At 48.0% G+C, this 11,564-nt stretch overlaps 1 protein-coding gene across 3 annotated transcripts; it reads right to left on the bottom strand.

Annotated features, from left to right (window-relative positions):
* Positions 1 to 3,077: 3,077 nt before the first annotated feature.
* Positions 3,078 to 9,986, bottom strand: LOC136644252 (putative mitochondrial transporter UCP3). 3 transcript variants are annotated; one of them, XM_066619924.1, is made up of 6 exons: positions 9,861 to 9,986; positions 8,803 to 9,013; positions 6,476 to 6,673; positions 6,279 to 6,380; positions 5,496 to 5,676; positions 3,078 to 3,192 (listed from the first exon to the last, which is right to left on the bottom strand). In XM_066619924.1, the coding sequence occupies exons 1-6, from the start codon at positions 9,984 to 9,986 to the stop codon at positions 3,078 to 3,080; spliced, it is 933 nt and encodes a 310-aa protein (XP_066476021.1). The 3 variants fall into 3 exon arrangements, with proteins under 3 accessions (XP_066476021.1, XP_066476022.1, XP_066476023.1); XM_066619925.1 differs by lacking the exon at positions 6,279 to 6,380; XM_066619926.1 differs by lacking the exon at positions 6,476 to 6,673.
* Between the last annotated feature and the right edge of the window lie 1,578 nt (positions 9,987 to 11,564).

The raw sequence follows: 11,564 nt of genomic DNA, 5'->3' as shown, positions 1-11,564 counted from the left end.
TTTTCTAAAACTGTTATCCCAGAGACACCATCTTTGGTCACTGCCTGGCCTGTTGAGATCTCAGATTCTTCCTTGGTACGGATATTGCAGCGCCCCCACACAAGGTCTCTCTGTGGCCCAAAGCAGCTGAGGATCACTGTTAGAATAGCCCCAGTGATCATTTCAGCTGCCTTTATCTCCTAATGGAGTTTATTCCATTGTTAAAAATGAAAAATAACTAGGCAAAGGGGCACTGCGTGAATCCTAGCCAACTAATAACTAGTGTTCTCCCTGAGACGGCTGTTAGATCTTAGAACTGCCGGGGTCTTAAAGGTCACTGTGGAATATTTTGAGGGATTCATTGCTCAGTGGCAGAGAATCGGGGTTGCATGCAGAAGGTCTGCAACTGAGTTCTTTACATTTCCTCTTAAAGGATCTTGGGGAAAAGCAGGTATGGCTGGAGGATCCTTGATTGAAATCCTGGAGACGCACTGACAGTGGGCTGGCTCAGTAAAAGCAGCTGCATTGTATAGTTGTGAACACACTGAAGTAGCTGGGGTCCTTTTATATATCTTGAACTGCCAACTTGCAAGAAACCAAGAGATACCTAACATCCATTCACACATTAAGACAATATGTATTATTAACTTCTTCAGGGCTATCACATGACTGAGTTTTAAATTTGATTGTTCGGTCCAGGCATCAAATATGACCACATCCCCCATTGTAAGGTTTTGAGATGCAATTAAATCAAATCATATGCATGGAAGCTTCATATCTGATTGCTGCTCAATGGGTTTTCTGCTCCATTTTTGCACTCATGCAAGCCTTCCTTGATGGTCTGCAGAAGTTTCTTAACAGGAGCTATGCAGGCAATTTCTCTGGAATGCTCTGAATGGAGAAGCCATCAGAGGTTGTCAGGGGAAAGAAACTGCAGTTTGCAGGTGAGACAAAGACAGACAATAGGAATCTATGGAAACAAGAGAGCTGAGGCTGAAGGTACTACCAGGCTCAGGTAGTGCTACCTTGGTATTTCTCACCTCTGGGTGAGAAGAGGGAATCCAGCAATCTAAGGCTGGCAGACAGCTGCTGAATTAAGTGACGCTCACATAGACCCCAACAACATATTCTGCAAAATAGAAAAACTTTATGGGGGGGGGGAAAGCTATGGAAAGGGGGACTCAGTGGGAGGGCTTCGTGTTTCTCCTGGTGATGATGAGTGAAAGGGAGAAAGGCTTTGCTTCTTCGGCACAGCTGTTTTTCAGGGGGCTTCTGTTTGCTAGCAGGGTGGTCCTGGGGAAGCTGTCACTACAAAAGGAGAAAAGAACACAGGTTGGTCTGGAGAAAGAAGCAGCTATCTACAAGCACAGAAACAACTGTCCTCTCCAGTAAGACTCCAGATCCCCCAATCACCTAGCAAGTCACACAGGCAAGTTAACAAGAACTTCCCTTGGCTGCTTGTCTTTATCTGTGTCAAGCTGCTGAACGCCCAGGAACTGTGGCACTGCGAGGTTCCTATTTCCCTTGATCTGGACTGACTGTAGTTTTATTGACCCATCTCAGTCCACAGAGCAGAAGCTACTTTTGTCCCCTTTGTACAATATCCTTTGCTTTTTAAGGTAGCGAAGTTATGGGGGGGTGCAGTAAGCATTGCAGGTGATGCAACACACCATGTAACTGGCCCTTCCTGCTTATCATCAGAACCATTCTGGGCACCAGTGACAATGCTCAAGAGCACAGAGCTTCTGTTCTATGGAATGAAATGGGTCAATAAAACTCGTACATTTGGCCCAGATCAAGGGAAATAGATGCCCAGTTTAGGAACCTCATAGTGCCAAGGGAAGCTCTTGTTACTTGCCTGTGAGTAAGCCCTATTGAACACAGTGGAACTTAATTTTGAGTAAATATGTATTGTTGTTGGCATCCTTCAGTCCCGGAAGACCATGGTGTCACGCTCTGAATGGTGGTTCTGGAACAGAGTGTCCTCTCCAGTGTAAGAAGCCTGGGTAAAGTAGATATGGAGGATAGACCGTTTCCCATGCAGCAAATCCCCCCTCTCCACGTCGCTGAAATGGTCCAATGGAAAGGCAGAGGCCAATACGGTTGGTTCCAGTGGTGTCGCAGGAGTTGCCAGAACATGACTGTGTTCAGCCATGAACTGCCTCAACAACAACAACAACAGTATTTATATACCGCTTTTCAACAAAAAGTTCACAAAGCGGTTTACAGAGAAAGTCAAATATCTAATGGCTCCCTGTCCCAAAAGGGCTCACAATCTAAAAAGATGCAACACCAGCAGACAGCCACTAGAAAAGACACTGCTGGGGTGAGGTGGGCCAGTTACTCTCCCCCTGCTAAATAAAAGAGGAGCACCTCAGGGACTCCGGCTCCGGATTTTGCCTCGAGGTTGAGTCCTGAAGCCTTTTCCATAACTGGATGTAGCCACAAGGCAGTGGAGGTTTGGGATCAGAGTTTTCCTTCTCTCAGATGAGCTGCCTTCCCAGGCTGACGAGTCCCATCTACCCAGTGGCTGTTTAGTCGCCTCTTACGACAAGTACAGCCAAACTGAGGGCCTGTTCTTATCCCCAGCCCCCAGGGGTAATGTATAGGCTTATGCTATAAGATTGAATGTACTGTCTCCCTTGCATGTCAATAGGCCCCTCAACCCAGAACAACACAATGCACCTGTGCTATGTTCTGACACATGTACTGATATTTACCTGTCCATTAAAGGCCTTTGAGTCACATCTGTGTGAGATCTTATCCAGATTGGATGAACCTTCGGAGGAAGAGGGCATCAGAGTCCAACTTGAATGCTTGGGAAGGGGGCAGCCGGGGGCAGCCACTGTTCCTTCTGCTAGGAAAAGTCTTTTGTTGGCTTAAAGATTATGAATGATTTGGCCATACCATCCATACTGAAACAATTAATATAATTGAAATTTGCATCTTGTGTCCACAACAGGAATGTTTTATAAAAGCTCCTGCTACAGGCAGTTCCTGGCCAAAGCCAAATCTTGGTTCTTCTCTTCTATGTTACTCCTGGGGAGTGCCTGACGTGATCTGCTTCCACCTTCTCACCCCAGAGGTGACTGCTGGTTTCAGAATGGGAATTCCCAGGCCACCTGAGCGAGAACCATCAGCCTTTTCAGCTGTTCAAAGGACACAAACATCACCACGTTCCAGGATCCCAGCCGCAGGAATGAGGGCATGAAACTGGGGAGAGGAAAAGAACAAGGACATTCCATGAAGCCAAAATGATTGCTTTCCAGCCAAACCTAGAGAGGTATAGGCAGGAGCCAGGGGTAGCGTAGTGTAGCCCGGGGAGGGGGACAGTGTGGTAAGCATTGTAGACTCAATCAATGTAGCATTTAAGTGGCCCCTCCCACTCAGTGTTGGAACCAATGGTGACTGGCTGCATGTTGCTGTCACTGCCCCAATGGATCTGATGGCAAGTGGGAGGGGCCGCTAACATGGCACGTTGTGGAGTCTGCAATACTTTCCATGCCCCCCTCCTGGTTACAGTACTTGGCAGGAGTTGCTGGGGGAGCTTCTTCCTCGATACAGGCAGGTAGAAGGAAGGACGACTGATAGAGAAGCTTAGCAAGTCATGATAGCAATTAGCTTTCAAAGAGTTGCACAGATTAAGGAGGTGTGGCAGGAACTTCTGTTTTTAAAAGGACAACATCCAATGAGAGGTTTGCTGGGAATCACCTGACCACAGCTCAACATAAGGCCCAGTCCTATCCAGCTTTCCAGCACCAGCGCAGCTGCACTGCAGCCCCAAGGTAAGGGAACAAATTATTCCATACCTTGAGGACACCTCTGTGAATGTCTCTCCACCACAGGATGCAGTGCACGCCCCATTGGTACAATTGCAACAGCACTGGAAAATTGGATCGGACTGGCCCACAGTCCTCAAAAAGATTCATTCACAAGAACAGAAGCGCCTGCTGGATCAGACCCAAGGCCCACCTGGCCTGGTATCTTGTTTCACACAGTGGCCAACCAGGTGCCTCTGGGAAGTCAAAGCCACTGCCCTCGGCTGCCGTCGTTCCCCCTCAACCTGGAGATTGCAGGCAGCCATCCTGGCTAGTTGCCCTGATGGAAGGTGACAGAATAACCAGGGTAATATGCCATTGGGGCAAAAGCTTAAAAGCCGCATTGCTAAAGCATGGAAACCCAGAGAATAGTAAAAGCTGTTTGATTTCATTTAAAAGCAAATTGTTAGTCTCACAGAAAGCTGCTCACAAAAGCTGTTTAGGACTCAGAGTGTAAACACTCTGGAATTTGAAAGATAGTGCAACTAGGCAACGAAGAAGATAGGCTTCAACTTGGCAGAAGTACACGTCTTGCCAGGACATCACTATGCCTGCCTGCCAGTGCTCACTAAATTGTAATTCACATATGGGGACATATTAGCCACAGAAGTAGTTCTTAAGGAACCAAAAGGTTGCTTGATTTTAGGAAGGCATTAAGAAAAGACAAGAAGCTTTTAGTTTTGCAGAGAGGCTTCACAGGTGTTCAGTGTTTGGATTAACACAAGGGGAAGGAAGGCAGAAGAGATAAGATAGGCCGTTTGTACCAGGCCATCCTAATGAGGGATGAGTAAGTTCTGCCAAGAAAATATCTTATAATGTCGGCCTTCACACCTGTCTTTGTGTTATACTGCTCTATTTTAATGATGTTGATAAGAGGACCTGTCAAGTAATTTCTGATTGGAATGATGGATATGAATAAGGTTCAACACTGGGTCAAAACTCAGTAAATGATGTTACAGCGCATCCTACTGGTTTCTGAAAACTTTGTAACTCAATATGTTTAAATGTCTGATTTTACCTTTTATGGAAACCTGTAACTTGAAACACACCTATCAGGTGTCTCTAAGGTTATCTACAGCCTATTAGGAGTTTGCCCCATCTATGATGTCCAACTTCAGCCAATGGGAAGTTCAGATTTTCAAACAAAGGACCCAGAATGGTATAAAGGGTCCAGTTAACATTGACAATTGCTCTCAATGCTTTGGACATTAGTCCCATGAGATGCCCGTTGCTAGCAACGAAATAAAGCCTGCAAACAATCACCCTTGAGTACCGAGTCTTGCTTTCTTCAACCTTGCAACAGCCCTTGACAGACCTGTATGGTCCTCCATAAACGTGTCTAATCCTCTTTTAATGTAGGCTAGTGATGGCCATCGCCCCATCCTGGGTCAGTCAACTCCATAGATTAATTATGCAGTCTATGGACGTAAGTAAGACTTAGCAGCATCTCTTCCTCCCAGGCCAGTATTAATATTCAGGGAGAAACTAAAAAGGGAGGATTTGGAAGTTGAGTGTTTTGTAATTTCTTGCAGCATCTGCTAGACACTGCCAATGGTAAATGGAACATCCCCGTTTTCTTTGGTGTTTTATTCACAAGAGCAAAACCAAACAAAGTCCTCTAGGAGTTGTTACGGAATGCCACGTCCACACACTCTTTGTCCAGGATAGTAAACTGGTTTAGCAAGAAATCTCAGTTACCCTTTGTAAAATGCAGTGGGTCCCTCCTTCATCACCATGGTCAACGTGCAGTTCAGAGCATTCTTGTACTGTCCAGGAATGGAGTTCATGTATCTCGTTTTGACCACATCCACAGGCGATGCCACAACCGTCGCACAGAAGCCAGCCCCAAAAGCAGCAACAAAATGGCAAGGGAAGTTATCTGTGGAGGGCAAGGAATGGACACCAGATCTTCAGGGTCGGGGGAACCAAAAGTGGGAATCTGCCTGCCTGCAGAGAAAATGTCTCTGTGGGCCATTTTTCAGGGGTCAAATGCTCAAACCAAGGCTGGCATGTATGGCAGTACATATCGCTAACCCTGATTTTGCTGGCTCTTCCATTACCACTTAACTGGGCATCTTCTTGGTTACTGATGATCACTTCCTGGCCTTGCTTTGAACCTCACTGTGTGCAGTTCTAAGAACGAATTTTAGCCCTGGGGGCAGGAACATGCTGGCAGACAGTGATGTCTGTAGACAATACTACTAGAGTACTTGGTGGTCCTTTTCAAGAACACCGACAACAACATTCTCCCAAGGAATGCTGGAAAGGAAAGGAGCATGAGACTGAGAATTGTAGCGCCTTCACAAAACTGCAAGTTCCTTGGAGGGGGAAACTACAATGGGTTCAAAATCTGAGGGTAGCAGCATAGATGTGTCCTGTAGGAGGTGGCCACAAGACAGTTCCCCCATCATTATGAGTGGAGGGTCTGCTTGAATGGACTGAGTGTCCCTTCCAGTCATTGGACTGAAGGGCTTCCCTCACCTGTCATGAGGTGGTACTTGAGGAGGGCTTCTTTAATGAGGTCATAAGTCACCAGTTCTCCACAGTTCACAATGGCGTTGCGGGTGATGTTGGGCAGAGTCCCTAAGGGCAGAAGCCAAAGGTTAATAATGCAGGTTTAGGGACTCGTGTGCCCCTGGCTGAATGCTGCAGAGGGGAAACAGGTAAGGACCACACACCTTTCCAGAGGCCTCGGAACCCTTCCTCTCTAGCAATGGTGCGGTAGGCATCCACAGTCCCATTGTACTTCTTGGGTCCACCAACAACGCTGATGTGTGCTTGGAAGCGCACCTTCACCACATCAGTGGGTTGGGCGCAAGTGACAGCCATGGCTCCAGTGGTGCAGCCAGCAAGCAAGCGGGTGAAGATGCTAGTGTCTGAAGGAGAGGGGGAGAGAGAGAGAGAGAGAGTCAGAATGCATCATCAATGGGCTCCTATCTTTTGAGATCCCTGGAGGCTGAAAGCCATTGATTTGTGTGTTGACCGTTAACAGCCTGAGGGTGAGTCTTGAATGGGAGGTAACAGGAAATGGTTGGGAAACTCTCTCTGCTGTGGAATGAGGTAGCAGCAGTGCACGGAGAAGGTAAAACACATGCACACACATGCACAGCAACTCAGGGAATAGGGCAGGTTCTCATGTCATATGTCTCATGTCAAAGGATATAGTGGAGATGGAAAAGGTGCAAAAGAGAGCAACCAAAATGATTACTGGGCTGGGGCGCCTTCCCTATGAGGAGAGGCTACAGCGTTTGGGTCTGTTCAGTCTAGAAAATAGGTGCCTCAGGGGGGACATGATTGAGACATACAAAATCATGCAGGGGATGGACAGAGTGGATAGAGAGACGCTCCTTTTCCTCTCGCATAACACCAGAACCAGGGGACATCCATGAAAGCTGAGTGTTGGGAGAGTTAGGACAAACAGAAGAAGATAGTTCTTTACCCAGCGTGTAATTAGTTTGTGGAACTCTTTGCCACAGGAAGTAGTGATGGCATCTTGCCTGGATGCCTTTAAGAGGGGATTGGACAATTTCTGGAGGAGAAGTTCATTACGGGTTGCAAGTCATAGTAGGTATGTGCAAGCTCTTGGTTTTAGAGGCAGGTTGCCTCTGATTGCCAGATGCAGGGGAGGGCACAAGGATGCAGATTGTGTCTGTTGTCTTGTGTGCTCCTTGGGGCATTTGGTGGGCCACTGTGAGATACAGGAAACTGGACTAGATGGACCTTTGGCCTGATCCAGCAGGGCTCTTCTTATGTTCTTATGCCTGTGATAACAGCAGTTTGGGTGAGGCAGAGAGAGCGCTCAAAGTTGGCTGGTGGCACCCTGTGGGGGGGGGAGGGAAGGTATTTCTGGGAACCTGATGTGGTGTGCTCTACTCTCAGCATCAGTCCCTATGTGTCATGTAGGGGGTACTACCGACCCACCTCACAAGCCTGTTTGTAAGGATCACTGAGATAAGACATGTGAAGACATGATAAGACTTTCCCTATGAGGAAAGGCTACAGCCTTTGGGCCTCTTCAGCCTAGAAAAGAGACGCCTGAGGGGGGACATGATTGAGACATACAAAATTATGCAGGGGATGGACAGAATGGATAGAGAGATGCTCTTTACACTCTCACATAACACCAGAAACAGGGGACATCCACTAAAATTGAGTGTTGGGAGAGTTAGAACAGACAAAAGAAAATATTTCTTTACTCAGCGTGTGGTCGGTCTGTGGAACTCCTTGCCACAGGATGTGGTGATGACGACTGGCCTGGACGCCTTTAAAAGGGGATTGGACAAGTTTCTGGAGGAAAAATCCATTACGGGGTACAAGCCATGAGGTGTATGTGCAACCTCCTGATTTTAGAAATGGGGTATGTCAGATGCAATGGAGGGCACCAGGATGCAGGTCTCTTGTTATCTGGTGTGCTCCCTGGGGCATTTGGTGGGCCGCTGTGAGATACAGGAAGCTGATGGGCCTATGACCTGATCCAGTGGGGCTGTTATGGTCTTAAGTGAAGTGGTTTGAATACTTGGAGTGCTACAGAAATGAACACTGTGATTCTTATTGCACATCCCCAATGTAGGGCAAGTTCAGACATGCACATGTTGTCCATTACATAGCAGACTAAGGGCCCGATCCTATCCAGCTTTCCAGCACTGATGTAGCTGCAATGCAGCCCCGAAGTAAGGGAACAAATGTTCCCTTACCTTGAAAAGGCCTCCATGACTGCTCCTCAACTGCAGCATAGACATGGCTGCATGACTGGCAACCTTCAGTCTCGAAAGACTATGGTATAAGCCTACAGCACCCAGTATTCCCAGGCAGTCTCCCATCCAAGTACTAACCAGGCCTGACCCTGCTTAGCTTCTGAGAGCAGACGAAATCAGGCATGTACAGGGTAACAGTTGCTGCTTGACATGGCTGCATCAGTGCTGGAAAGTTGGATAACTGGGCTGTCAATGTAGCAAAACAACAAGAACCACCTTGATACGCCACCCTCTGGCAATGGCAGACTCACTGTCGGATCCCTTGGGGGTGTAGAACTGCTTCACTGAGTCATACAGGCCGATGCGGATGGATGCGAAGCTCATCTGGCGCTGGAGGCCAGCCACCAGGCCATTGTAAAGGCTCCGGGGTCCTTCGGTTTTCACCATGGTGGCGATGGTGCCAAAGACCCCCCTGTATTTGACATTCTTTGCAGTCTTGGAGGCCTTTGATTCTCCCTGGATCTTCAGAAGAAAGTGAGATGGCAATGGGTCATTGGCAGTTCTTCCAATTCATGACAAACCCCTATTGAGTTGATACCAGCTTAACTGTTGTGGCTTCCTGTAAAGCAGTCTAGGAATTACTGTAGAATTCACTGACGAGGCTGGAAATTCTAATAATTCCCTGGCCCCACTCACTGAGCTACAGTTCTCTGGAGAAAGGGACCAAGTATTAAACCAGTTTCTGTCTGCAATGGAGACATGTCTTTCCTGCAATTTATCCCCCAATTCTTTGTTGCAGCCCCTCAGATGTGTCCTGATTGGCCAACCCTGCACCCCCCTCACTGGGCGTTGGAGTCCAGACAAGACTTCCATGACCTTGTCCACTTTTCCACTGCTGACTGCCTTGTTCCTCCAGATGATCCCCATCTGTACAGCCCAATCCTGCAGAATGCCTTGACGTGCCAGAGGCGGGATCAGTCCTTGGAGGCCACAGCTTAGGGAGGCCTCCAAGGGAAGCAGGATGGAGTGGGAGTGGGAGTGGGGGAAAGGTTTAGACCTGGATGAGGTCTGAATCCCAGGGTGGATTCAGGTGTTCACCTCCTTGAGTTCCACCCTGAATGAAGTCCATTGACTGGTCCTGCAAATCCTGCACTAGAAGCTGTCCCTCCTCCCCTACTGGTGCCCCACTGGTGCTTCTAAGCCCCTTACTTCTGGACTAGACAGCATAGTACCCAGGCAGCAGTCATAGTTCACTTTTGCCTGAGCAAACAGGGGTCTTCCCCCATTAACCTGACTACCCCCTATTTCATTTCAGTTCCCCTCCACATTGCCCCAGGGCAGGCCTTGTGACTTCTCTTGGCAAACTCACCTGGAGTCTCACTTTCGCAGTGTCCAAGGGGAAGGTGCAGAGGTCAGCAATGCAGGCCGCAGTCCCAGCACTGAAAAATTTGACAGTGGCGGACGGGGGGATGTCGGTGGGCTTCAGGCCAACCATCCCGTCATTCACGCTTCAGCCCCAGAAAAAGAGGCAGAAGGTCTTCGGAAGTTACATTGAGTCTGTGAACGCTGAGTGAGCCACAGGTGATATGAAGAGGCTGGGGAGGGGCAGAGAGAATAAAAATGATGACACTATTTCTCACTGGATCTACTGCAATTTATACAGACTGGCAAAGCCAATGCCCTTCCTACACGTCCTGAGACATTCTTCAGTCCACTCTGTGGCTAAGTAATAAGCATATTGAGCATCTGCAGAGCACTTTCAGTGTGTGCAAAGTGCTTCACATGAATTGTGTTGACATCGTTCTTACAGCACTGTAATGCTGCAGTCCTAACCAATTTTCCAGCACTGACATAAGGGCAATGCAACTCCGAGGTAAGGGAACAAACATTGCCTTACCTTGAGGAGGCCTCCATGACTGCCCCGCAACTGCAGGATGCAGCACTTGCCCCACTGGCACAGCTATGCCAGTGCTGGAAAGCTGGTTAGGTTTGCACCCTAAGATGAGTAAGTGTTATTAGTCCTGTATTGTGGCTGGGGAAGACCGAGATGCTGGTCTGATACCACCTTGTGTGAACTTGTGAGTTGACATCTGAACTTCGGATGTCCTGATATGCAGCTCAGTCACTCCACTGCACCAGCTCTCAGCAGAAAGAAGTCAAGCGAGTGGAAGATAAGAGCTGTTGGCATCCTTCAGTCTCGGAAGACTATGGTGTCACGCTCTGAATGGTGGTTCTGGAACAGAGTGTCCTCTCCAGTGCGCGAAGCCTGGGTAAAGTGGGTATGGAGGATAGGTTGTTACCCATGCAGCAAATCCCCCCTCTCCTATTGAGCACCTATTGAGGAAGCCATGCATCAGAGCAGCTCACTGGCTCAGACCAAAGCTCCATTCATCTAGTCCAGCATCCTCTTTCCCACAGTGACCAACAGATGCCTCCCAGACTGGGTTTAAGATGGACCTTGCCAAAGTGAGTATTCCTGGGGACTAGCCCCCTAAGTTTCAAACCAGAATAGAAATTCAGAGGACACTCTAGGAAAAGGAGTGGGCAGCTGGAGGCTTGCAGAGTGACGCAAGAAGAGAACCTCTTATCCTATTTTTAAGGCTTCAGGGACATGTTAGTTCACAATGAATTTGAGAAAAATAGGCAGAGTGTCTGCTGTAGCAAAGACATTTATGAGTTCTGCGCCGGCACCTGACATATGAACACCCTTATTGCTGCAGGAGCCTTTGTTGTTGGCGAGAGTCCATTTAATTGGGTTCAAAACATGCGGCATTCCTTGCATCAGACCAAATAAGCCCTAGGCTGTAATCTCATGCCACAGTTAATCTGTGAATCATTCAGGTGCCCTTGAAAGTTTTGTTGATCTTAACATCCAGCAAGTGAGGCAAGCCATGGCGGAGAAGCTCTTGTATCGACAAGACAATCGTATCTACTTTTAAAAAATATCCTGCCCTTGCTCCAAGCAGCTCAGGGCTTTGTATTTCTCTCCCTCCTTTTTGTTCTTTTTGCACCCCTTTGAGGCACTAGGGTAGACTGAGAGAAAGAAAGTCTGGACCAAAGTCATCCAGGGATC

Source organism: Tiliqua scincoides, chromosome 3, assembly GCF_035046505.1.
Source record: "Tiliqua scincoides isolate rTilSci1 chromosome 3, rTilSci1.hap2, whole genome shotgun sequence".
Classification (NCBI taxonomy): domain Eukaryota; kingdom Metazoa; phylum Chordata; class Lepidosauria; order Squamata; family Scincidae; genus Tiliqua; species Tiliqua scincoides.
This window is presented reverse-complemented; position numbering and strand designations above follow the sequence as displayed.

Excerpts from the sequence above, each read along its gene's own strand:
- LOC136644252 (XM_066619924.1), bottom strand. The coding sequence starts at position 9,986 with ATGGTTGGCCTGAAGCCCACCGACATCCCCCCGTCCGCCACTGTCAAA. Across the intron at positions 6,381-6,475 it reads GTTCCGAGGCCTCTGGAAAG|GGACTCTGCCCAACATCACC; the intron begins GTGTGTGGTCCT and ends TTCTGCCCTTAG. Across the intron at positions 5,677-6,278 it reads CAAGTACCACCTCATGACAG|ATAACTTCCCTTGCCATTTT; the intron begins GTGAGGGAAGCC and ends TGCCCTCCACAG.